The sequence below is a fragment of the Strix aluco genome, chromosome 17 (assembly GCF_031877795.1).
Source record: "Strix aluco isolate bStrAlu1 chromosome 17, bStrAlu1.hap1, whole genome shotgun sequence".
Lineage (NCBI taxonomy): Eukaryota > Metazoa > Chordata > Aves > Strigiformes > Strigidae > Strix > Strix aluco.
In genome coordinates, this window is record NC_133947.1 from 11267869 (window position 1) to 11294951 (window position 27083).

A 27083-nucleotide genomic window follows, 5' to 3' on the forward strand; every position below is an offset into this window, starting at 1 on the left:
CTAAAGACCAAAAGGACTTAACATGCTTGATACATATGCATTTAAAAAATATACAAATGGACTAGTTAAAAGACTTGAACCATCATTTTATTTAAAAATCATATGTACCCCAATCCAATACGGTGCTGCAATTGAGAAATATCCATGGCAACGTGAAAACACACATAGGGGCTCTATTAAATAACTTTGTGATTCTTTAATGTTTAAAATTAGAGAAGTTCAATGTTTAAAATTATAGAGAAGTTCGATAGATAAAACCTGGACAAAAGAGTATTCTAAACTAAACTACACATCCACAGCATGTTCTTCCACCCCAACATTTTAAATGTTTTTATCAATCCAATAAATTAATATTTCACATAGCTTCTCTTCAAAGCAATTGATCGTAACACAGTACATCTGCCAGTACTTGATAGCGTGTAAATGCAGCAGCCTAGGCTGAATTTTATCTCTAACTCAACTCTTTTCTGAACAAGCAGCTGACACGAGGAAGGCTTACCGTCAGTATCTAGGAGACATTTTGACTTTGGAAACCATTTTCTCTCTGCCAGACACTTGGTTCCAGCTGGCTGAGTCGACACAATTTGATTCTGCCATCTCGTAGCCAGGGCAGAGGTTTGCCAAGCTGGACAGTCCTTGTGCCGGGGTCCTGACCCGTCGGGACCCTTACACGACCCTTGCAGCTATTCTGTACCTTCCCCGGTTTCCTGATCAAAGCCTCTCTGCTCTTCACACTTTACAAGATCCTTGTAACAAACACAAGTTTCCCCTTGTGCAGATGCTCAAGTTGTATCTGGACTTCAGGGTAGCTGCATTTGCGATATGACCCATGGCTATAGTCTCCCAACCATCTAAACTGTGTCCCTGCCTCAGATGCCTTCTGCCAGTGCGTGTCCCTCCTGAGGAAACCAGGACGTACAACAAAAGGGAAAGGAGCTGGTGCATTACTGCAGTTCACCCACTTAAGCCACAGCAGAGCTGGAGCACACACCCAGGCCCGAGAAGTGCTCCTGGATCCTGCAGTTTAGGCACAGGGGCTTAAGGAAACCCTTTGGTGATTTTTGGCATTTTCCTACTGTTGTTTCTTCCGGTGTAGTCCTTGTCCTCTGTGGTACACAGGGTGCTCGTCTGGAAGCTCTCACCTCTTCAGAGCTGAGGACTGCCTCTTGGCTTCCTGACTCCCAGCAGGTCTACCACCGTTACACTGACTGTCCCTGCTACTAAAACCACCTCCTCTTTCCTGCCCAAAGCTCGCTGGGTTTTACATGTTTTATGCTGGAGTACAGCTCCAAGCCAGTTGCTGCTGTTCTCTACCAAAACCTCACCTTCTGTTCTGCGTTAGCCAGCTTTCCACACTTCATGCTCTGCACATGGAGCAAGCTGGTTCTCCTCCATGCCAGCAAGCACATCTCCTTTAACCTTAAGGACATCCCTCATCCTGGACTGGGCAGGGCTGTGCTAAGGTCGCTGTCAGTCAAAGGTGGATTGCATACACCCCATTCCACGATCTGCAGTTTTAATTGCAAACTGCACCCAGGACTCACAAGCTGCCTACAAGACAGGTCCCCACACTCATCATGGATCCTCAACACCCTATTATTAACCTACACACACTTGCCACTTGGCAGCTCGGTCCTTGGCAGTTTGGTCCCTTCCAACATGTTGCCACACGAACACCAGCACACTGAACAGCTGATTCCAGCCGAGACCAAGCGTATGGCAGATCCTCAGGAAAGCCAAGATTTGTGTTCACACTGTTAGAAATAGGCACTGATTTAAGGCTCACATTTCTAGAAATGTGCCCGCAAAGAGTGCATGATTGACTTTTACCTCTTTTTAGTCTACTACTCCATAACTGAAAAATTATCAGAGCTCAGGATAGATATTTGCATAAATTAAACCGACAATTATGATGATAATAACTGCAGTTTAAAAATCCTGAACTTCACTGCCATTACTGGGGACCTCAGTGGAGTGAAGATAGTGGCACTCAGGCAGTGGGAAGGACAGCAACATTACCGTGCTGAGATCAAAAGAGTTATTAACCTACAGTCCTTACGCTATTGAGCGTAGACACTAATTTCTTTTATTTCAAAGCCCCACTGCAGCTTACTGGTGAACAGAGCTCAGCGCATCCTCTTTGCAGCTGAGGAATGAAAAAGGGTGTGACCACACAGGAGTGCAAGTCCACGTCCACCTCTTTGGAGAGACAGGCACATGGCCTTCTTTGCCACAGGTCACATCTGAAACTCAATCACCCTCATGCTCTGGAAGCATTCAGAAGTGAACCAGTATCTTGCTCCAAGTCCTGTCGCTACCCTGCCTACACTGGCTGCCTGCTTCTGAGCACTAAGAGATAAGTGGGTATTATCTGCATCCACTTCATTGCTGAGAACTCAGTCCAGACACACGGGTGGTGTGGCAGGCAGAAGAGCTGTGGAAGATGAGAAGAGCCTTCTCACCTAATGTACAGAAGGTGGACAGCAAAGAACAACAAAAGGGCCATGACAGAAAAGGATATATTCTATAAGTAAAAGCGTTTTTCAAAAGCAGAGCCATTTTTCAAGACTAAAAGTGGGAGATGCTAGAACCCAGAGGTATTCTCACAATTGGCCACATGTGACTAGCTATGTTTCCACATCGCCATGCTCTCAGCGTAGGCACTCCTGCAATCTCCTTGTACACTCCTTTAATATGACCCACCCCTAGTAACTTAAAACACCTCAAGAATTTTTCTTGTTTGTAGATTTGAGCTCTCATTAGGCTGTTTCCCCTTTTCAGAGGAAAACATCAAGTTTCCTTTAAACTTGGCAATTTATCTGCTTCTCTCATTTTTCCATAGGATGACTATTCTCTTAAATATGTGGTTCTTCGCTTCAGACAAAATGGATGATGTGTCTGTTTGAAATGGGATTGTTTACTTTGTCAATGCTCGTGGGATCAATTTTTTTTTTCTGCCATCTCCTGTGGAGAACATCTTGCCAAGTGCAGTATTCATCTCCCTGAATGAGCTATCATGATCTATTTTTTTGACAGAAATCACACTGCAACCAAAACTGGTCAGAATCTCTCTCAATTTCAGAAGTGTGCATGGGTATGATTAATACAGAATCTTGTCTGGCACAATTTTGGCATTTCTTCTATCATTTCTCTTTCATGACATTTATTTTCTTGAGAAAATTATATGCCTGTAGTTTTAATGCAAAAAATAGAAAGCAGAACACGTTCTTTCTTGCTGTTTGCTCATATGTGTCTGAATACAGACTCACAAGCACAAAACACAGGAGCAATACTGCAATGTCCCCACTGTACCGAGTATTACCCCAAGCAGCTTTACTAACGAGACTAACTCAGACAGGCAAGATCCACTAATAAGCTGCTGGAGAATGAGGTCTTAATTGTAGATTTGTTTAATTCAGAGACAAGTACTTGTGCTGTATTAAGAGCAGCCTATTAACATTCATGCATGAGCATCCAGTAAGTGTGAATAAATACAGTCTAGTGCAAAACCATTTTTCTAAGCACTGGAAGAGGAAGCATTCACTTAAACTGTCACCGTGCTCAGAGCAAGAGGGGTCGGACACCAGGGAATGAAACACTGTTCAAGGCATTGTGTCAGGTTCTCATATATGTCTCACTATCAGTCATTTCTGAAGCAACAGCACCGAGACTTCCCAAAGCTCCTGTTATTGCCTTGTACTCTCCCCAGCATTCAAATCAAATATGAAGTGCAAATAAATCATCAGCATAATTTTGAGAACAAAATTTTTAAAAATACATCTGTTGGAAGATGCAATCTTCTGCCTGACACCCCTGCATGATGCTGATGACAATCCTGGGTTAATCACACAGATGATGAATTTATTCTTACGTCAATTCCTTTAAAAACAATGTTACAGGTGTAGCAGCTAGCAGGCTGATTTGCCCATCCATGTATTCCTGCTGGCATCTGCACATCTTGGGATGAGCCGCTAGACAAAGGAGCACGCCGGCATTTTGAGGGATGCAACCATGACAGCCAGTGTTAAAATACGCCTTAGTTATCAACTTTCATTATTTGTCGCTCGGAAGATTTACTTACAGGTTCATTCTCTGGTATAGTGTGGACTGTGAAAAACATCCCTCATTTATGAGTGAGCCGCTGAGAAGAGGCAAAGTGGTTATACACCGCTCTCCATCCACTCCCTCGCATGTCCGCTCTACCCACGCAGCTGCTGTGCTGCCCTCTACTCCCAGCACCTTCTCCAGCACCCAGCGTCCTTCCTCTCCCGTTCAATCCAATTCTTTCCTACTTTTCCTTACCAATGGCCCTCTTTTTGAAGCTTGGTCTTATTTCATGACCACCGCCAACTCTTTGAGGCCACAAAGGTCTTTATGAAGCAGGCAAAAATCGCTGCATCCATTCTGGAAGGTTTTTGTACGTGTTTTGCGATCTACTTTGCTCTCGCTAAAACGGAATCCCTTTTATTCCCCTCTCTGAAAGCAGCATGGTGTATTGTGCTAACCACCCCTCAGAACAATCGGGCCGAGAGTTCCTCGTGTGTAAATCGGCGGCAGACTGGACACAGCGTCCAGCAGAATGGACGCCTTCCCCCCGAGCGCTGCCCTTCGCCACTTCACGCAGCTCGGCACAAGCGGAGGACTCGGAGCACGAGCCGCTCCATTTGTAGCACCCCGGGTTTGCTGTCGATGACAAGAGGGACCGCGACTCACCCTCATGGATAAATCTCTCCTCTAAGCTCCGCAGGCACACGCTCCCCTGCACAAACCCCTCAGCACCCAGCCCCTGGCGCCCAGCCGCACCCACTCCCCCCGCTGAACACCCGCCGGGCAGCGGAGAGGGACCCCCCACACCCCACACCCACCCCCGCCACGCCGCCCCCCTGCTCCCACGGCACCCGTGGGTGGACACACACACACACACACGCTGGAAACCGGCCCCCCGCCCTGCCCCCGGCCCCCCCGACACCCCCCCCCGTCCCTTGGGCGCCCTCCCCACCCCACGGGCCCCAGCCCCACTCGTGACCGAGCCCCCCCGGCTGGCTGCAGCCCCCCCGTACCCGCGTCCTCCTCGTCGAAGCTGTTCATGCAGGGGAAGTAGATGGCCAGGGCCTCGAAGGAGGCGGAGAGGCTGAGGCGGCTCTGCGACCGCTCCATGAAGAGCCCGGGTCCGGGGGCGCCGCCGGGGGCCTCTCCCGCCGCCGCCGGCGGCTTGGCCAGCTTCGCCGCCCCATTCTTCACTCGGAGCACGGCCCGCGGCGTCTTGGCTGCGGCGGGGGCCGCGGCGAGGCGGCGGGGCGAGGCGAGGCGGGAGCGCGGCGCGGCGCGGAGCGGAGCCACCTGCTGCCGCCCGGCGCTGTGGGCGCCGCCCCGCCCCGCCGCCCCGCCTCACGGCCGCCAGCGCCGCCGCCAATCGGCGCCCGGAGGGGCGGGACGGGCCGCGGCGGGGCCTGGCGGCGGGAGAGGACGGAGGGGCGGCCGGGGGCTCCTCGCCCCCGCGGCCATCTTCGTGGCGGGGGCACGGAAGCGGGACGGGCCTTCCCCCGCCCTGCCCCGGACCCGGCGGCTCCTCACACCACCCCCCCCCGCCCCCGGCCCCGTGCGTGCCCCCCAAAATAAGCTTGAGACTTTCAGGAGGTTTCTTCCAAAAGGGGGGGGGGGGAGATAAACGACACTGGTGTAGTTTAAGGAGCCGTCGGGCTCCCCCGCGCACAAACGGCCATCCTGGGGGGGCAGCCGCTTCCCTGAGGCGGACAGGGGGTGAGGGGGCCCTCGGCAGCCGCGGGGAGATCCATCCCTGCCCCTCCTGGAGCCATTGCCCCGCTCAGAGGACCCTCTGTCTCCCCAGAGAAGGCTGTTCCCAGCCAGGCCCCGATAACATTTAATTCCATGCATTAAACTTTCTCCCCTTTCCTCCACCCCCATCCCAGGGGTCGTTGTCAGCAGCACCCACCAGAAGAACAGTCGTCTTTCCCCAGGTAACTCTTCAGGCACCAAAAAAAAAAACCCAAAAAACAAAAGCCACTGTTTGAAGTATACCAGCTCCCAGATAGAAAGCATCTAAAACAAGAGGTTTTTCTTGGTGGGTTATTGGAGGGTTAAATTAAATTGGAAGACTGTTCTGGCTCTGCATTTAAACCAGTTCTGCAGCACAGCATTGGGTAGGTGCTGGTGGGAACTTCAGTACTCTGTGTAGAGAGGAGATTTTAGATCCTTCCCAAAGGATCTTGTATTCTTTTCTGACAAGCCCTACGGACAATTACTGGCTCAAAAGTACCAGCTGTCCACAGGTGCTGTCTATGACAGACAACCCAGTATCACTCATTCCACTTTGGGAAAGGAAACCCAGCATATCATCATTTATTCAGTGCAACAAAGCCTATAATGGGATGAGACAGAGCATGTTTTCTGACAGCAGCTTGATCTCCCCAGCAAGGATGCTGTCCCCTCAGAGCACAAAGATGTTCCTCGTGCACTTGCTCTGTCCACCCGTCATGATAACCAAATGCCATCCCACTGAACGCAGGAAGCAACAGGCCTGTTTGTGCTATTCCAAAAAAGCAGATTAGAGCCCAACATCTCCATAAGGAAAAGTGTGGCTAAAACTACAGTGCACCAAATGCTGCCTGAAGGGAAAAAGTGTTTTCCTCCTCCAGTGCTGGAGCCCAGCTGCAGACAACCAGAAGATGACTAGGCTGGGCGTCCTGGGGCCAGCACTTGGCTCAGCCCCACTTGAGCTTCAGAGTTATAATAGAGCTAGAGACCTCATACTTACAAATACTGCTTTTGGTTTTATTTCCATGCACAGTAAACAAGATAAGAATTATAGCCCATAGTATTACCTGTACTCTTCTCTCAAACAGTTAATAAATCAATCCATTAAGAGTCTTCCATCTACTGAAAATCCTCCCAGAGCTGTAGTGTGCTTGTGGCTGCCACTGTCAGGAAGAAGCAGTAGCAGGGCTGCTCGCAGGAAAGGGGAGCCCGGAGCAGCCCCAGCACAGGGCAGGAACAACCCCTCTGATCAGACCCAGTCCCGTGCCACAGGAGGTGGAGCAGGGCAGTGATGGCAATGGGTCCTATCAACACAGCAGCTCCAAAGTCAACCAAGGAAAGCCAAAGAACAGTTCAGGAACAGACATGAAACAGGCTCACCCACAACATGGCCCAGGCAAGAACTGAAGATTCCTGGAGTTGGAGGTTAAATGGAGCTCCTGGCAGAGAGGGTCAATGTGAGCCCCAGAAGAGACTCATCGGGGCAATTAAGGCCTATTAGTGCACTCCCAGCCCTGACATCCAGAGTCTTCATTACTGGTGATGCATCCAGAATGGCCGACATCATTTGAATATCAGATACCAGGATCAGTTTGCAGGGCTTCCCAATAGAAAATACGGTTTCTGATTCAAAAACTAATCAAAACTTGCTCTGGACTTAGCGAGTTACATGAATTCCTTCATCAAAGCTAGGCTGGACAAGCAGTAAAGCACAAGGAACAGAATGAACTTATTAGAGACAATGACGACTCCAGGTCTAAGTTTCGAAAGGCAAGGTCATCAGTGAGGAATGTATTACCATGTGTTTAAGAAGAGATTTCAGTAGCACCGATCAAGGCATTAGCAGCAGCTACAGGGACAAATCCAAGTGCATTAAAGCTGTTAAGATAGCTCCTGTCCTCGCAGCACGTTTGATCGGAGGAGCAAGAGGCATCTGTGAATCAAAATCTGCTTCCAGGTTTCCAGGCAGAGGAGCTACCTAGAAGTGCTGAGAGGTGCTTTCTATTCATTTAAAGCATGAAACGAAAAATTTACATGGGGAATAGAAATTTAATCTCAACTTTATGCTGTGGTCATCTAAATGTCTCTTGTTTCACTACATCTTGAAAGCATAATGATGGCAGAGGTACCAGTGCCTAATAGACAGCACAGGCCTGTGGTTTGGATAGCTGATCTCTATCCACAATGGTCTTCCCAGTCCTTTGCTTTCTTCACCAGTGCACCAGGACTGAAGATCCTTCTACTTTAAGTGCTTTGAGATCTACCTTTGAGGTGCTGAGAAAGACCATCACTGTCACCCACATCACCTTTCTCCACGCTCCATCCATCTGCTGGCTTCCTCTCCCTCTGCAGGTGCAGTTCAAACCCCTTGCGTCTGCACAGCTTCTCAGCACCACTTGGTCACATCTTCTCAATGCTCCTTTAATGCATTTTTTTCCAAGCTGTCTCACACCTCCCTCTTTACTGTACCTATGGGACCAGCCATGCTAGAGTCCTTTCCTGCACCCTTCTGCTACAGAGGGGCTTGGGCTGAGCGCTCTCAGCATCATCCCTTAGCTTTGGTGTCATCTGCCTCTCATCTGCCTGCTACATTTTGCTCTTTGGGGCAGGGACCTGCCTAATTCGTGTACTGCAGGGCTTTTTGATTACTGGTTAGGTAAGAACATCCTAAACCAAAACCATTTGCCTTAAAGTGAGACAAAATGCATTGACAGCTGGAAATCAGATGGACGGTTAAAGGTGTAATGCCCTCCAGATTCCTGGAGGAAACGGTTTGTTTTGGCTGCCTGTTTAAGGGAAATAAGGATTTGCAGTGAGGCTGGAAACTGTTAGCGCATAAGTGTTCTTCTTCACTGATCATCATGGACAGAAAGATCCTTGGGAGAAACTTAGAGAAGTGAGGATAAGCAAGGAGGAAGATTGTTGTGATGTTGCAAATAAAGCTGAGATTGCAACCGAGAACAAATAAACTCAAAGATTTACTACCTCCAGAATAGCACGTCTGTGGCTGCTCTAGTGGAAGTGGTTAATTGATTGTTTCCCCAGTGAAGCAGGCTCTGACTGATTGAACCATGGAAAGCTCTGATAGATTTTTCCTGCTGGCTCTTTCTCTTCCCACTAGTCACGTAGCTTAAATTTTTGCCTTGAGTCTTAGGTGTCTGGTTAGTTTTTAGATACTGCAGTGAGAGGACATGCTGCCCTCTCCCTCTCATACTCCCCTACGGTTCTGTGTATGCCTGTTTGGAAATAAAACCAAACTCCCTGGTTTGTGTATGTTACTGTCTTTGCCCTGTCTGCCCACTGCTTGCTCAAAAAAGAGTCCACATGCTGCGAGCTCAAATGCAGCAGGAAAACAAACCCTGCTAGTGAGAGTAAATACAGCATCCCTAAGGGTAAGGAGAGTTGAGCTCCTCCCTGTCTCATACTACCCCTTCCTTCCCCAGGGTAAAGCTGATGCTGGGGCCAGGCAGTTCATAGTTGGTAGTACGCAATGTCCTCCAGCTTCTCAAAGCAAATGCAAACCTGATCATCCCTGCTCTCCAGGGCTCTAATTGATTCCCTGACCTGATTTGAGTTCCTCTTGGTCTTTCTGGGCAGGCTGGAGGGCAGGAGGTGCTGAGCATGGGTACACATAACCAGTGAACAGATGCCGCAGAATGGCCTGGCGTGGCCACCTCTGGTCTTGGGGCATTGGATCAATATGGAATGATGCTGAGAGACACTGACTCATGTGCCCAGCTACACCAAGTACCGCAGTCTCACTGGGCTTAGTTGTTGTACACTTGTGTAACAATATGTATTTTAACTTATTTCTTGTTATTTGTGTTGAGGGAATGTTGCAGACTGATGCCCTTAAGAACCAGGCACAGTATAAACACAGAGTGAAAACCTTTCTCTTCCCCAGGTGTTCACTGTCTAAGTAGTCAAGACGAAGAACAGAAAGCAGTATCATTTTTCTTATACAAGTTCAGGGTACGAAACATGGGAGTTCTACTTGGCTTGCCCAAGACCACATAAAGAAAGTCTCTGTTGGAGCCAGGAGATGAATGCAGATTTCCCACCTTAATCTCAAGACTAGCTTCTGCTTTTCACTAATACAAGCAATATTCTAACCTTAGCAAGATAGTGTTGTAAGCCAGGCAGGCTTTTACAGCATCCTTTGCTGGTTGGGATCCAGGCAAGCCAGGAGTTCTCTGGTTTGTTCGTAGCCCGTCCACATGTATGCCCTGCTCTGGCATGGCAAGTACTGCCCTAAAGAGCTAGCCAGGACGCTACGCTGTGTGCCTAGTGTAGTTCAAAATATACTGCACTTATTTAAACCTGAGACCCCATCTAGAAGCAGATTTGTTTTCAGTCTTGCTGTTCTTCCACCCTTCTCTCCTAATAATCCTGTTGTTTTAGAGTCACATCTCTCTCCCTCTTTAGCTATCAAAAACAAGCCCACAAAGGTGCTAAACCACAAGTGAGACAGAGCTGAGAGGATGAGTAATGAGATGCTGAGCTGTCAGCCTTGGGTCCCTTGCTAGCCTTGCTTCTTCTCACATTTGTCTAGCCAGCTTTTTCCCGAGGGTTAAGAGAACTCGAGGTCACACAGCACATGCCATGCTCTGTTTTTACTGCTGTTGTCTGCTAAATCTGGACAGGTGCAGCCCATTCAGTGGATTCCAACCCCTGGAAACAGGAGTTTGGGAATGGGTTGGGCACTGCCACGGGGTATAACTCAGCAGATCATCTTCTGCTTCACTGTGCCTTCCCAAATGTTGGGGTTTTGGTTGGGGTTTTTTGGTTCAGATAGCCAGAATGGGTAAATGGATGTTTAATCAGGCTGATTCTTCTCTGATGACTAAAATGTGGACCCAGACTGATGAAGTGCAGGGTAGTGGTGATTTGCAGACACATGTTGTCTGTTGCAATATTCAGCCACAATAAAAAGGGAAGAGGAAACACCTGAATGTAGAAAATGCTGTTAAGAACAGGTACTTGATTATCCATTTCCTGGATTTATCATAAACATACCACCTCCCCAGGGACTGTGGTATTCCCCAGCTCTCTAGGCTGGGAAGTGCTAGGCACAGTGAGGAAAAGCTTGAGAGACCTGGGAAAGAGAATGGAAGAGCAAAAGCAAGAAGGAGGCCAAAAATGCTGAACTGGAGAAGGCACAAGAGGAGAAGGAAAAGACTGGGGGGTTTAACCAGTCAAAAGAAGTTTTGCAGCCACAGGCAAGTTCAAGAGAGCTAGAGAAATGGACTTGGGGCACAACCTATGGCCAGGAGCAAAAGTGAGACATTAAGTAGGAGCTCCTCTAAAAAACTTCATAAGAGAAAAGCCCACCTGGAAACTCGATCAATAGTCAGAAGCATCTATGTATTAAAGCAGCAGGTTGACTAGCCACAAATAATGGAGGGCTGCAGGTCGGGCAGGTGGGTGTCTGTCCTGCATGGGTGTGCAAATGAAGAGTCTGCTTTCGAAAACCTGAACCACAGCATCTTCAGTCTACAAAGCATCCTGTAGAGCAGACATTTTATGGAAAATATCTCGAGGGTTTGGGAGAGGGGGGTTAGCAGGTTGTAGCAGAATGAAAGCATGGAATCGTGCAAACAAACTACTTCCTTCAGTCCTTTCATTCATACCCGCTCATGGCGTTGGCATTGTCACAAGCGGAGGCGATGCTGGGAATGACAGGTGGAATTTAGTGCATTTGAATTTTAATCAGCAATTATTGTAAAACACAATAATGCTTCAACTGGTGGGTAATTTAGCTCCAATTCCAAAAATATAGACTCATCCACTCTGGCTGTAAATTTCCAACCTCTTTCTTCCAAGCAAACTAGCATATAGAAATGTATGAATGATAACCAGGCAAAGTGATGATGGCTGGAGAATTGCGATGGCTCAGAACTATCCAGCCAAATTACATAGCAATAGTATGGCACTCATCCCAGGTCATGCTTAGAAAGACTCAGGCTTACTTCTCTCAATGCCATTAAAAGGACTGTGCCTCCACCCGATTCCCCTGTGCACACACACAGGCATATGTTTGTGTGTGTGAAAGGAGAGTAAATGTTTAATACTGTTGTAACGTCAATATTCAGTGCCAAGACTGGGAAGTTCTGCAACCTGTGCAACTAGACCATTTCCTGGAAGGAATACAGAAAATAGACATCTTTCCGGTATTAGCTTCTGAGTTTGAAAATGTGAATCTAGCTTTTTAGCTAGATTCGGGTTGTGTTCGTGAGCTGCTCCACATGTGGGAGTTCGGCAGCCCGCAGTGCAGAACACCTCCCAGCCACCCCCGGGAAGCGTCCCGTCACGGGGACCACCCCATGCCCTGGGCAGCCCCAAGGCACCAAGCCAGCTTTGCAGGGCTTGGCTAGCTCAGCCCCTCATCAGGAGGGCAAGAAACCCAGCAAATAACAGCATGTGAGCACTGTACTTGCAGCAACTGGCGTGCTGCTGGCGCTCGAGCTAACTGGGAGCTGATTTTGTTTGGGTTTTCCTGCAGTCTGTGGCATAAACCCTCCCTTAGAACAGATACCTCTCAGCAGCTCAATGAATGGTAATTTAATTCAGATTTAATGTTAGGATTTGGGTCCTGTAGTTGCCAGAACATACAATCATGTGGACAAAATGTTCCTCACTGCAGCATGCCTCATCTCGGCATCTCTCCTCCCTCTGCAGGAGTGGCGCATCGGGGTCATCGATGCTGCCGAAGTCGGTGGCTTTCAGACTACCGTCCGCTTTGCACACATGCCGTCAGCCTGGGAGGCAACAGGCTTGTGAAATGTCTTTTTAAAATGAGTCTTCTGAGTCTGTAATAAGAAAAGGACAGAAAAAATTCTTTGAGTGGCTTCCTACAGATGGGCTTTAGGACTTGTAAAACTTGTAGCAAATGGGTTTGCTCTGGACTTGGGTAGACATTGACAGGTTTATAGAATGAGGGGTGATGCAACATAGCGGCTACAGCAAAGCTGCATCTTGGACGGAGAAATCACTGCAAGCACTTGAGGCAGATGTGTTGCCATCTTGTGCCTGCGCCTGTGCTGAGGCTAGTCTCAGCCAAAAATGGCTTTTGTGTCCCACAGTGTGGGGCAAGACCCTAGAAGCCAATGGGGAAAAGGAAAAATGCTTTTTTTTTCATCTCTAAAGCCAGCAACAGTTTGGTAAAATGCATTTGTATTTTTATGGTACTGTCACAAAGGCTGCTTTTACCCTTTTTCTTGTTTTGACTTGCTATTTCTCTCCCTCCTTCCTTCAGGCTGCTCTAACCATGTTCCAAAATGAAAGAAAGATTCACTTGTCTGCAGTTACCAAAGGGGCTGAATTTGTTATACATTATGCACATTTTTCACGATGAAGCATTTTTTGCTGAACTCGAGAGGAATAATGTTACATAAGAAACCCCTAACAGATTGTTTATAGAAGACTATACGAGACAAATAATTTGAAGCTGTGACTCAAACTGTGTAACTACAAACTGAAGGCAAGACCAGTTATGATCAACCAAGTGATAACAGAAGTTTTATCATAATACCCTAAAACATTGCGTCAACTTGAAAATAAACAGAGAGCTCAATAACCTGCTGTAGTCTTCACCAGCAAGCTCACATTCAGCTTCACAACTCTCTTCTGTCTTCTGACATAACTGGCCCTAAAACCAAAAATAATGTGCTCTACCTTTCAAAATACCTTACCTATCCATGCCATCAACAGTCTGCTCTTTCAAGTGTTGTAACTCCTCCCTTAATTCTCTAAGTATAGAAGACTTTAGGAGGAAATGTAAGGGATTTTGTACTGGGAAGAATGTGTATCTTCTGAAAGTTTAAAATTAAGGAAGCATATGGTAAAATTCACTATGAGCATATCTTGGAAATATATTTTGACATTGATTGCTGTAGTAGTCTCAGAGCTATTATATTTCTTATCATCTGTCTGTAAAGATACATTGGTTCTGGTAGTACCAGTAAAAACCCAGATAATGTTTCCATGTTTTTATGGAGACTGTATTTCACACCAAGTACTTGAATATATCACTCCATTTCTTATCTCTCCAGTCTTATTTTTATTCCCCTTTTCACATTTAATTTCAGCTTTTTTTTTTTTTTGCATTTGCAAACTCATCAAATCAATCACCTTTGTCAGTCTTTTTGAGGGCATCGTTGTCAACATTCCTATGCAATTCAGACTGGGTTTCACATTTTTTGCCAAGAATTCTTCAAGTTCATCCAAATTGCTTCCAATCTTCAAAATATTAGGCCCACTCATTCAAATACTCAGTGAAAGTACTGTAAAAACAGTTTACCATATTTTTTTTCTTTTGCTGCCAAAAAGACTCCCTCACTTTCAAGTTCAACTATTAAAGTGTTTATCATAATTGCCTGAAAACCTGCCCTTCTTTTACTTCAATTCTTACCATTAAAGGCTTGATGTTCCCCAATTCACAAAGGTACTGTCTTCAATTTTCTTGACTCTTGACTAACCATTCTTATCTCAACCCACAAATTTTACATTTTTTTCAATTCTGCTCCCCATCCCACTGGGAGGAGGGAGGAGTGAGCAAGTGGCTTTGTGGTGCTTGGGTGCTGGCTGGGGTTAAACCATGACAAGTGGAAAACATCTTCAGTTCGCTTTTGACAAAATGGAGTTGCAGGAGTGATTCAGGACTGCTGAAAAACTGCTTTAATAAAATAGGCCACTTGTCATATGAAAGAAAATATAGTTTGAATGCATCTTAGAGACCAATAAATCTGCTGCTGGCTGGCTGTAGAGATAACTACCTTGTCTTACAAGGTCCAAGAATTGCTTTTAGTTTATTTCAATAAAACTGTGGGGGATGTAGAAATAGTGGAAGGAGGTATTCACCGCTGATTATGCATCAGCACGTATTGTACCGGCTGTCCTTTGGATCCCTTGTGGACTGGGTGGACAGTACAATCCCCATCCTGGAGGTTCGGGTTTAGGGGGTTTTTTTAGTTTTGTAAACACCGTGTCTGTTTCTCTCCCTCCTGCCTGTCTAAACTTCACATCACTAAAGGAGGCAGGAATTCTGTTTATCCAGCAGCATCTGCCCACGATCTTAGTGGACTGGTGACATGCTTCTCAGCATTTGTACCAGCTCACTGTGGGGATCCAGTGGCTCGAATCTACTTTCATTTTTTCATTAACAAAGTGCCTAATTAAACTTGCATGTGTCCTGATCGTATGTGTCAGCTCTGACAGAGATGTACCATGCCACTCGACCCCAGGAAATCTCATGTTTCCCAGGGCGGGTGCATTGACTGCGCGCTGGTTCTCATGCAACACCCCTGCACCCCTGGCTGCTCCAGTTTTAGCTTGAGCACAGAAGAGCTTTCTCCAGCAGATGCATTGCTGCTCTGGGGCAGCTCACTTATTGGAGTAGTTGCTTATTTTTGCTTTTCAAGGCAAAATCACTCAATGCTGGAGCCCTGGACAGACTCTGGAGGAGGTGCTCCCCCCGTACACACTTCCCTCAGTCCCCAGCTGATGGCTCTGCGGGCATCTGCCCAGCTTCTCTGTGCCAGGGGCTCTACTCCCTAACAAGGCCACTCTCCATAACACCAGCAAGAGTCAGAGTGGCCTTATACATCCAAGTGTTTGAAGGAAATGTGAAATACTGACAAATGAAGAGATCAGATGTTTGGGTAATTGAAGACCGGGCTTAAGCACAGAGCCCTGAATTCCCTGAAAACTCTCCTGCAATGACTTTGCAGCAGAAACCTGTGCACCCTGTGAGCTGTACTCCAGCCCCCTGGGGTTTGCTCCCATTGCTCGGCTGCTGGGGGAGCTGCAGGGTGTTACAGGACTCAGCTCTGTTGTCCCCACCTTGCTGGGATGGGGCCCTGGCATGGGCAGTGCGGGAGCACTCCTGTCCCCGGGTATGTGCCGTGGGTGTTATGAGCATTGATGTGATGGCCTCAGGCAGGAGACAGAGGCAGAGGTTGTCTGAACACCTCTAAGACATCTGCTCTTGTCACATCTTGAGTCCTCTTTGTCCCTCTTTGGTGCACAACTTTATTCTGGAGGTTGCTCCTTTCCCTGATTTTGCCTGTTTTCCCCAGGTTTTAGCTAGCCCTGGGCTACCTCCCTGCTCTCTGCTGTCCCCGCCATGCACACACAGGGACCCAGAGGAGAGCAGTGCTGTACCAGCGCTGTACTGGCTGGGATGCCCAGAGTGGCACTGCCCCCCTTGGCTGCCAGTCAGAGAAAAATCTGGAAATTGGATCCATCTCCAAAAGACTTTGATTTTTTAATTTGCTTTCTGCTTGATTTAGCTATTTTCTGAAACAATCTCAGCAGTGAAAAGCCTTTTCAGAATAGAACAGGAAGGTTTTCTTTCTCCTGAAAACGCTGAAACAAGATGTTTTGATGCTGCCAGAACTTTTTGTTTGTTTGTTTCATTTCAAAACAAAATTCCAGTGAAATGCCGTCAATTTTGTGAAGTACTTTGATTTTGGTGGATCCGTGTATGCTGGCTTAAATATTTTTCTGGCTATCTTCATTTGGGAGAAGCAGGAGGGAAGGCAGACCAGATGTCACACAGTGCGTTGCAGAACTGGAGATCTGGCACCCGTCTGACAAACAGCCTTAGGAAGTGTGGGAACACGGTGTGGGTGCATCCGGAGCTCGGGAAGGGACATGCTAAGGAAGAGGGAGAGTCATGGAAACCTGTCTGATGATGGCTCCATGCAAACCACTGATGGCCTGGCTCCGGTACCAGCCTCTGCTACTGGCTTTCCAAGTGACCTCAAGCAAATGTGGCCCAGTGACCTGTAAGAAGGCAATTAGAGAGACCCCTCAGACCGCCCTGTCTGCTGAGAATTTAGGCTTTTTAGGGCTGTGACACCCTTTTACGTTGTTATTTTGAACAGCAGCTTGAACAACGCAGCCCTCATATAGGTTGCAGGCTCTTTCCTCTGTGCAAAGCAAGCAAGAACAGTAATTGCCTGGACCTGTGAGTTTTTGTTAAGACAAGCAGTGGCAGAAGAATTTAAATGCAGATCCCAGCATCCTGTAGACACAAAAAGAAATCCAGGCTTTGCAAAGTCAAAGAGAAGCAGTTTTGTCCTCCTGGGAGCTACAAAATAGGTTGGGATGCCAAAAATAACCTGCTACTAGTTATAGATGCTCCAGCTCTTTTACTGAGACATGAAAACTTGAGCTGGGTTTAATATAAGACACTTGTTTAGTGTCACTGTGACCTTCTGCAGATTTCCCACCCCAGCTCTAACCAAATTACAGATTAATCCTTCCTGTCACCTCGTTGCTTTATTCTGGCTCTTGTGCTGAGCTGGGCTCATACTGCAAAGCTTCCTCAGTGAGATTCAACTCGTTTTTGTAACAGCTCTGTTTCGTCTGCAAATTCATTTGCATGAAAACCAGGTTCCCAAGTGGTTGGTCCATGTCATCAGGGAATGGAGAGAAATTTGGACTCCAGTTCTCAGAAACACCCAAATGAAATCGGAGCTTCTCACAGGTGGTTTCGGGACTTGAGGTTGCTGCTGCTATTGATTTAGGGTCAGAGACCCAGCTGACTTAGGATGTTTAACAGTTTCACACCTGCATCGACAAAGCAGCAAGCCATGCCAAATTTCAGAGAGAAGATATTTGGCCCTCCTAAGAGAGTTATGGCCCAAGATTTTTTTCTAAGGGAAATTATCTAAACTGCAAATCAAGCTGGCAAATTCCTCCTCTAGAGACCATTCTATTGGACACAGAAAACAGAGGGAATCATCTGAGCAGGGCCACAGAGGTGGCGTCACCCTGGGGGCATTCAGGTGCCTGTAGTGCTGGGGCTCGGGGTGCTGGAGTGAATTGGGGACCATCCACGCAGTGTCTGGCAGCCAGTCCCAAGCGCAGCTCTTCTCACCCAGCACCCGGCCAGCAGCAGCCAAGCGTGCCGAAAGCCTGGCTCAGTCCCACTGGAGTCAGCCCAAGCCAAGCCGAGGTGGAGCATCCGTCTGTCTGTCTATCCCAGGATGTCCCTCTGGCCCTCAGCAGGAGGGTGGTGCCTCCACATCCCTGTCCCCAAGCACACACAGGCCTTCCTGTGCAAGCACAGGGAGCAGCCCCAAGCTCTCTCCATGGAAGTGGAGATTAGAGGCAGAAGGTGAAGTGAGGGAGGGGATGAGACGTGGAGGGTGGTCCTTCTCCTCCCCACCTTTCTCATTTCAGCTAGTATGTATTTCTCATGCTCCTTTCTAGTCTCTGGAGTGCCAGACCCTGCTCTGTGTTCTGGAGAAGCTGTGAGCTGGACTGAGGCAGGGTTTCAGCTGGGCACTGGATGGCTTGGAGGAAAGATCAACGATCTGATAGTCAGGGCTGGGAATGATTACAGCTCCTGCTCCCTCTGCCCTCGCTCCTGCAGCACCCAAGCGGAGGTGAGAGGAGAGGCAGCAAAGGGGGTCACTGGAACAAAGAGAGATAAACAAAGGATAATCTTTCAGGCAAAAATTCATCATTTAAAGCCAAAGCAGAGAAACAATTTCCCAGATAACACAGCATTAAACAGATGGACTAAACCACTTCAGAGGCAAGCAGGTGTCTCGGGGCTCAGAAAACCCATCCATCCATGGCCACAGGGCGATTATCCTGGACGGCTCAGGTGTTTCCAAGCACAGACAGCCAAATCCCTCACTGTAGCCACAGCTTTTATTGATTTATTTATTTGCATAAAGGCCCAGCGATGCCTCTGGAGGATGCCTGCAGTGGTACAGCCCCTGCCTGAGGAACAGATGCTCTCCTGGCGAATCATTACCATTTGCAAGATCTCACATCAAGAGAGCAAACATGAGCCATTCGTGCTGCCTTTGCCCCAGCCTCCTCCTCTGTCTTCAACTCTGCCCTGGCCTTGCCACTGCCAGAGCTACTATATTGTTTCAGTGGCAAAGCATGCAATACCTGGTTTAGTCTCCTGCTGATTTGCCTGGTTTGCCTCAGGCAGAGCCCTTGCTTCATCCAGGTCATGTCGGTGATACAGAAGCTGGCAAGGAGAGAGGGAAGGCCCAGGAGGTGATTAGCGTTGAGTCTGGCACTTAGCACATTCATGAATTTTCTGAAGCCAGAGAAGGGACCATGGAGCACTTTGTTGGGAAAAATCCCCAGTTTGAAGGAGTGCAAGGGGTTTGCATTGTGCCTGGAAGGTGCTGGGAGAGGGAGGTGGCTCTGGGCACATTGCCCTGCCTGTGTCAGGATGTCTCCATCATGAGGGTACAACAGCTCCATAGCTATGTGGCATCCAGTAAACATGAAAGCACCTGTCCTTTCCTCCTCCACCCAGGGGTTCTTGGGCAGCGGGCAGGTCGGTGCTGGGGAAGCCTGCTCGTCTGTTCTCGTCTGCTCTGAAACCCTGGCAAGGAGGAGGAGGAGAGCTTGGAGCTACCCAGAGGCGGCTGATGCTGCTGTTGCCATTGGCAAGCTGTCATTCTGACACCTCGATGCGCAGAGATCTGACGTCAGATGCCTCTGACAAACTTTGCTGTCAGTCAAAAGCTTTTTCACAAACAGAGACAGTGACAGTTTGCAATGCAAGCACCAGTCCTTGACTGACTTCTTTCCCTTCTATTCTGTTTTAGGCACATAGATTTAAATTTTAAATTGCTGGTCCATTAATGACCTCCTGAGCGAATGAACCTTCCCATGGTCTCTAGTGTTGTGTCCTTCCTCTGCCTGCCCCCTGCCCATTGCCACAGCCCTCGAGACTAGCCCTGGCCCTGGCGAGCCTCCCTGCCTCAAGCAAGAGCCCAAAGCCTTGGCTCTGCCAACACCACAAAGTTCTCAGGAGCCAGGAGTGTGGGAGATGGTGACCAGAACAAAACCCTCCACCTCCTGGGGCTGGTCATGCTTAGCCAAGGTCCTGCAAAGGCTCATTCCCCCTTCCCCTACCATTCATACTTCTTTCCTTTTCTCCCTTTCCTCTTCACTGGAGGAATCAAGTCTGGCCCCTGCTTTGGAGATCCTGGATCCTGCAGTCTGAGGCTCTGGGGGAAGACAGAGATCACCAGGGTTTAGGCGTCTGCACAGGGAGGCAGCGCAGGCAGGGAGCGCAGCCAGGCTGGTACCCTTTTCTCCTCCATCCTGGATCCCAGGAAGTGTAATATTTGCTTGAACATGTCAGTAAATCCCCCCTGTGCTACAGGAGGTCACCTTCCCTAATCTACAATGTCCAATTGCGTAACTGAGATGCTGAACAAATAGCTTAAATTTAATCTTTGTTTTCTTCCATCTCAAGCGTGGCAAATCAATTCCTGGGCAAGCACAGCTTCAGCGCAGGGCTGGGAACACACACTGGTCATGTTAACCTCCAAAAGAGCAGAAAAAATTAGATAAGTAAACCAAGTGAGGTTTTACTGCCTGTTGCAGCCCCATCACTGCAGGGCTGGGGTTTCGATGCCTCCAGCACATCTGCAGCAGATGCTAAGCCTTGCTGCTCACCACAGCACTGGAGGTGCAAGTCTGTGTTCAGGTGAGCTTCTGGGGCAAAGGCAGGAGATGCTGCTCTGGATGTCAGCACATGGGTGCAGTTTTGAGCAGCCTCGTGTCAGTGTGGTGAGACACCAGCTCTCATCTTCCCTGAAACCCTCCCACTCTGTCTAGCACCGATGGGAGCATGGCTCCCCCGGGCAGGTTAAAGACAGCAGAAAAAGGCACGGGACAAGGGGCAGCAGGGCTTCAGCACTGCTTGGAAGGTGTCCTGGTGGCAGCGCGGGTGACAGGAGGCAGAGAGGGATTTGGTTCTCCTGTTTCCCTCCTTGCTCATTTTATTTTGTTTCAATAATGACCTTTCATACGACAATGGAGATATTAATAGGATGCTTCAATTCCAAGTGTCTCCATCTCCCCTCTCTGCTCCCTCCCCCTCCACTTTCTGGTATTCTGACAGCTTCTTTTGCATTAAATAAAACAAATAACAAGCTTATACATTTCATCAGGGTAATTCAGAAACTAAACACACCAGCCATCTATTGCCCCAGTCACTGCGGACAGAGCAAAACCAGCTCTTTTCTCCCTGCCATAGTTTCTCCCTCTCCCTGTTGGAATAAGGATGTGTTTTAAAAGTCCGTCCTCAGCCAAACATCACAGTGGGCAGGAACTTCTGTGCCTCTAAGCACCCACTGGGTCTTGTCTGCTTTGCTTCCCTGCCCTGAACTGCTCTGGCTGGTGTCAAACCCATGTCATGAGCTGTCACTGTTCTCTGCACGTCATGGATGTCCCAGGCACTTTGAACCCTGGCAAGCACTGCCGCACTCTCTCCAGCACAGCTTGGGGCTGCATCTACCCCAGCTCTGCAGCAATATCTCACTTATTGCCTCTGGCATCCATTTCCCAGGACAAGGGAGGGATAAATAGTACTTGGCACACTGCTGTTTGCAGCTAGCCCTGAAATACAGCCTCCCGCTGAGCCCCTCCGTGTCTGGGGCTGCAGCTCAGCCCTTTGCAAGGCAAACACAGCGCAGGTCTCATTGCTGCTTATGGCTTTTTTCAGGCACCAAAATTCAGCAGCAAACTCATGTTGCCTGCTCCCTTAGTAAAGTGTCTTAGTGTGGGCTCCCCTCAGAGAGCACGGGGGTGTCTGGGGGCTCAGACCACTCTTGGGGATGGGAAACAATTCTGCAAATGGATTCCAAGCAGCTGGGGTTTGCATGGGCCACGCGTGTGGCAGGAAAGTACCTCCATGGCTCCAAACCTGGTGCTGTCAGGAGGCAACAAGAGTGGCCAGCATGGGTTTCCGAGGGAAAGACAGCAGAAATTGGGTGAGAAGGAGCACATACTCCTCTCTCCAGGGCTGCAAGAAAGCACTAAATCTCTGCCCTGGAGGCAGCCAGGGAGCAGGGGACTGCTCCCCGCCCCACAGAGCATGTTCTCCACATGAATTAAAAGTGTTAGCCTCAAATCTCCTAATTTACCCTGAGTTTTTCTCTTTAATAGTATTCATAGTGAGAGCCATCTGGACTGGGTACTTTATTAGCTTAGAATAATTCAGCTGCTTTGTTAATCTCATCTCATTTCATAGGGTTCGCTCTAGTTTCCCTGCGGTGCAGCCTGGGACAGGGCAGCACTGCTTCCCTCACTCTGCTGGCTGATGGCTGTCCCATCACCCAGGGACCCACAATGGGGCAGTCACCTCCGTGCAGGTCCCATCCCTCCAAACACAGGCCCACAGTTTTTTTTAATGTCTCCGACTCTCTTAGCAGGCAGTTGGAGGGTGCTGAATCCACTGGGGTTTCCCACTGGCAAAGGGGGAGGGGGGGCAGCAGTGGGTCCCTGCAGCCCCTCACAAAGCCTCCCTGATCCCTGTCAGGGGCAGAGTGTGTCCGTCCTCAATGGCCCAGTCATCCAGTGCCTCATCCCACATCGGGGGCCTTTCCCAGCCCCCCAGGAGCCCAGCAAGCAAGGCTGCTCCTTGGCCACAGCAGCCGCTTGCTGCCCCAAATGCTGGCCTTGCTGCAAAGCCATAATTGAGCCCTTATCAGCCTAAATGATTAAATTGCCCTCTATTGAGAGAAACCAATTTGCCAGCAAATTTCCTTCTGTTCTGCCTGTAGCACTAAGTGGTCTGCAGGCTGGTGCTGAGCTTCGTGAGCATGCACAGAGGGACGGCTCTCATGGACATCATGTTCCTCTCCTCTCCTCTCCTCTCCCCTCCTCTCCTCTCCTTCCCTCTCTCCCCCTTCCCTCCGCTCTGCCGGAGAAATAGCAGGAACCACGTGAATGAGATCATCTGCTCCAAAATTACTCACACTGAATTAATCACCCAGAACGGCAGCAACCGCAGTGGGAGTGAACCAGGGTCACTGGGGAAGGAGCTAGTGGCTCAGGGAGGGGGAAGCAGCCCTGCGGCGGGGATGGTGCTGCCTGGAAAAGGTGCTGGAGGGAAGGGCCCTCACTCTTCCTTGTCTGCTGGTGACTGGGGCTTGTGCAAGACGTGTCCTGTAGCAGGAGTTGGGTGCAAAGCCCAGAGGGCACAGCAGGGTGCACAGCCAGTTTTCCCTCCCAGGAAGACATGGGGAGCAGGGGGTGTTAGAGAGGTGCACAGGGTGGTCCGGTGCTGCATCCCTGCAGAGGTCGTATTGCAGTGCTGGGAAAACAGCACTGGGAATGTGGGAGCTAGCACCGAGCCTGCCGTGTCCTGGTGGAGAGCCTGGCTGCAGCCTCGGCGGGGCCATTTCCCAATGGGGAGCCTCATCCAGCAGCTCCCTCCATGCAGAGACAGTGCTCCACACAACGGGGTTTAAGTTAAGACTGACAGAAGAGTGTGGCCACCAGAAAACATCAAATTACTTCCCTCTCATCATAAATTAGAAGTGCTTGTGCTGCCGAGAGAATCAGGCTTCTCTCTAATAAGAAGCCAGCCCTGAACTAGCTGAATATTTCCCTGCCCGTTGCCTTCCTACTGCCTGGGCAGAGCAGGGGGTGGTGGGCAGGGAGGATGGTGCTGGCCCTGGGAGGACGCTGCAGGCGAGCCCGGCTGGCCCGGGAGTAGCAGCCAGCATTGGCGAAGCTGTTTGACAGAAATGGGACTTTGCCTGGATCAGTCTGCAGTGACAGGTGACCACAGGCACAGTGACAAGCAGGACGAGGAGGGCACTTTCACAGCAATATGTTATCACAGCACTCCTTGAATAATGGTGTGTCCACGGTGCCCGTGATGCTCTCAGCAGGTGCAGATCCCTGGTACCCATGTCACGTCAGGCTTCCCCGGCTTTCCCTCGGCCTTTCCTGATGGGAAGTGCAAAGAGGAAAAGGTTTTTGGGACCTGGCACAAGCTGGAATTGCTCAAATTGACCCAATTTAGGAAACCATGTGAATTCCAGCAGAAATAAAGCAATTGTGCTGGGCTGGAAAGGTCAAAGCAGTGAACAGAGCTGGGGAGAATGACCTCTTAAAGAGCAGTGGGTGAGCCAGCAGCACAGCAGCAAGAGGTGACAGGGAACAGATCATTTCTCCTGCCACCATGTCAGCCGTGACAGTGGCCAGCCCCAGCAGAGTCTCAGCAGCCTGCACAGGAGCCGTGCCCATGGGGAGGTGACACGGCTCAGGCACAGACACAGCTCTGTCCCCCCACTGCTCCAAGCACCAGCCACCACCCGAGCTCTGGAGCAGCTTTGCTCCTCGGCCGGCAACTAGACTGGCAGGGAGCCTGAACGGCAGCAAACGCGTTTCTTTGCAGCTGAGGCTGAAGTGTTTCTGATGCCATGGATCTGACCTGCAAACACCCTAGTGTGGGCTTAGTATTTTGCTCCCTGTCCCAGACTGCTCCTTCGTTCTCCCAACTCCTGGCCTCCGTGGCTTGTTCAATGACGTGCGATCTATATCCATGTTCACCCGGCATAGACCTTCATTCTTGGTAGATAAAATGATGCTCACATGCTCACGTCTGGTGACAGGAGTGAGTTATTTCCCACAGAGGATCTCAAAGTACTTTGCATTTGTCACCCCACGTACAGAGGTGCAGAGACATGAACAGGTTTATTAAACATCATCCAGCAAGGTGAGCACTCACACCCGGGTGACTGGCACTAACGACAAGCTGCAGGGAGCTGTTGCACAGGGACACAGGGGCCAGCACTGCCTGCATCAAGCCAGGGACACTGGTAACATGACATGACCTCTCACACAGCGGGAGAGGGATGCCACACTATTGCTGGGGACAACCAGCTCCATTCTGCTCTGAGCTCAGCTCCTGGTCCCAGAGTTGGCTGCCAGCTGCATAAAGACACCTACATCTGAGATATCAATGGAGAAAAGTGTTTGTCCCAGCTCCTGCCCTCTCTGCTACAGCAATGACGCTAACTCTAAATCAAACATTTGTCTTGCACAGATATGTCCATTGTACACCAAGACATGGCGTCGGTGTGTTTGGATTAATTTGTCAGGTGGAAGACAGATACCTGCGGACCCAGCCACAGGCGTGAGCCCCCGGCAGCCCCCCAGCCCCCTGCTCCCCACCTCTCCCGCTGCCACAAAGCCACCGCACGTGTCCAGCCAGGGCTGCAGCCATCTGGGCACAGGCAGAGCCCTGCAAAGCACATTAATGCCCAGCCACCATCCTACAGCAGGAGCTGGGCTTTGGTCCCTTGAGCTCCGAGATAACGAGGAGGTGGCTTCCCCAAGTGAATGTTTCTGCAGTGCATTAATACTGAGATCAGTTCAAAACAGAGATGCTCAGGCATGCGCTTCCCAGCGTGAGTGCAGGCAGAAAGGGAGGGTTCCCAGTGAGAGGTGTGTGTATGTGCTCAGGGCTTCTTTAGGTTTTTAGGAATACTAGGGAAATTAGATACTTTTTGTCTCCTTTTGGTGCTTTCTGGAAAATTGCATGCCTTAATGAAATGCTCATGTGTGAGCTTTAAGTAGTCAGCAGACCAAATAAAGTCCAAATCCATTTTATTCATGTTTTGCCTGTTTCAGAGAATCCAAACTATTTTTCGGGATTTATGCCCATCATAAACCGAGCTCCTGTCCCAAAACAGTCATAATAAGGTATGACTGAAAATATAAATATTTAATAAAAACTTGTGCAGTAATTTGGCTCTTAATCCCAAACACAATCTCTCCCCTCAAATAACTGCAGTCCCTGCAAGATTAAATTCTCCCTACATATTGTTTGTAAGTCTGATACCTTCTATCGAGCTTAGCCGGGTTTTAAGTTCTTAAATCATGGCTCTGTAATTGCACATCTTATTCAGTTTGTGATGCGAAGGGTTCCTGGGGAAGCTTTTGTAAAGATTTCTTCGTACCTGACAGTACTGTGTGACACTTGTATGTATTTTGAAAGCTACACAGTGTGGGGACTGCGAGAGGTCAATGCTTTCAAAAAGAGAGAGGAGGCTGTGGCTCGTGTTCTCATTTTACCACTGAGCAGCAGGTCCCAGAAAAATCAGGACGTCTGCAAACTGTTCTTGAACTGACTGCTTCATAAACGATGGGGAATCTGTTCTTCAGGCAGAAAGGGCTTGGGGAAAGGTAGGAATAGTCACCCCCCTTGCCCTGGGCTTCATTTTCTTCCAGTAATTAGCAAAATCCCAATTCACAATGGATAACTGATAAGTGTGGGCTACAAGGAGAAACAGGCAGTGATGAAAAGAGGCCTGAAACTCAGGAGACCTGGTGCAGTGCCAGGCTCTCCCAGATGACCTCCAGCAAGTCCTTTGATCCTTATATCCCCCCCTGGAAGCAGCCGTCCCTCTCCCCTGCTCTCGTCAGCCTGGACTGCAGCCCCTTGGGGTGACACGTGCTCCAGGTTGGCAGGATGATGGTCCATGTCCAGCTGGAGCTGCGGAGTGAAGGGTACAGGGCTTGTGGGGTGGGATGCTCACACCACCTTGTTTTTATGGGCTTCCTCAGGCCAGGAACACGCAGTGCTCCCTTCCCAGGGCTTAGTTTGCCTTGGGCAGCGAGGGTAGCTGGCAGGAGAGGCCGGCCGCAATCAGGGCTCAGTCTCCTTCATCTCCTGCTACTTTATCCCAGTCCTCCCTTTCCTGGGGTCTCATACAGGAGCATTTTCCTTCCTCTGAGGACTGTTTCAGGATCCAGAAGCGCATTGCTGGGGCCCCAGGCAGAGGCACAGGGATGGGAAATTACTGTAAGAGAAGCCTTGTGGGTGAAGCTAAATCCTAATTCCCTGTTTGGAGCAGGAGGTTTTGTCTGCATCAGCAAGAGGGTGTCTGTAACGTGGGCTCTTCTCAAAGCAGCTGCTGGGGAACAGTGAGAAAACACAGCCTCAGCACGGAGGAAAAATCCCTTGACTTTATTGCACTTTGCCTGGATAAAATCAGGATGCTGCAAAGGACCAGTCACCGCAAAGGACCAGCTGTTGGTTTTGTCCATCCAAAGCTCTCCAGAACACCTGTTTCCCCGGGGCTTGTTGGAGAAACACCCTGAAAACTGTGCTGCTGCAACAGGCAGGTCTTCTCTGCACCTCGCTCACTCAGCAAAATGTCACAGTCCAGTGATATTTAAGTCCTCAGCTTGAATATCATTGTTGTAACCTCCCATGTGATCTGCCTGGGCAGTGTCATAATTAATAGTGCCTTTGCTCAGAGTACAAGTGGAACATGTGATGGCTCAGCTAGCTATAAATCACGACAGAGTTTCCATCTGGTCCAGCATCTATTTATACCTCACCAGCCCCAATTAACTTTGAAACTTGGGGCTGGTGGTTAAGGAGAAAAATTGTTCTTGAAAAGTGTGATGGGATACACAGAGATACGGATGGGAAGGAGGAGACAGTGACGGCTGCTCTCTTCTCTGCAGAGGGAACCGCAAATCCCAGCATCCCAGGGGACACCGAAACG

The 27083-nt window shown here is 49.2% G+C and overlaps 1 protein-coding gene across 1 annotated transcript in view; it reads right to left on the reverse strand.

Annotated features, from left to right (window-relative positions):
• RIMS4 (regulating synaptic membrane exocytosis 4) overlaps positions 1-5357 on the reverse strand; it is a 60046-nt gene extending 54689 nt beyond the window's left edge. Inside the window, exon 1 of the mRNA XM_074842978.1 lies at positions 5061-5357. Within this exon, the coding sequence (XP_074699079.1) occupies positions 5061-5157 (97 nt within the window). The 5' untranslated portion in view covers positions 5158-5357. The remainder of the gene's footprint in view (positions 1-5060) is intronic.
• Between the last annotated feature and the right edge of the window lie 21726 nt (positions 5358-27083).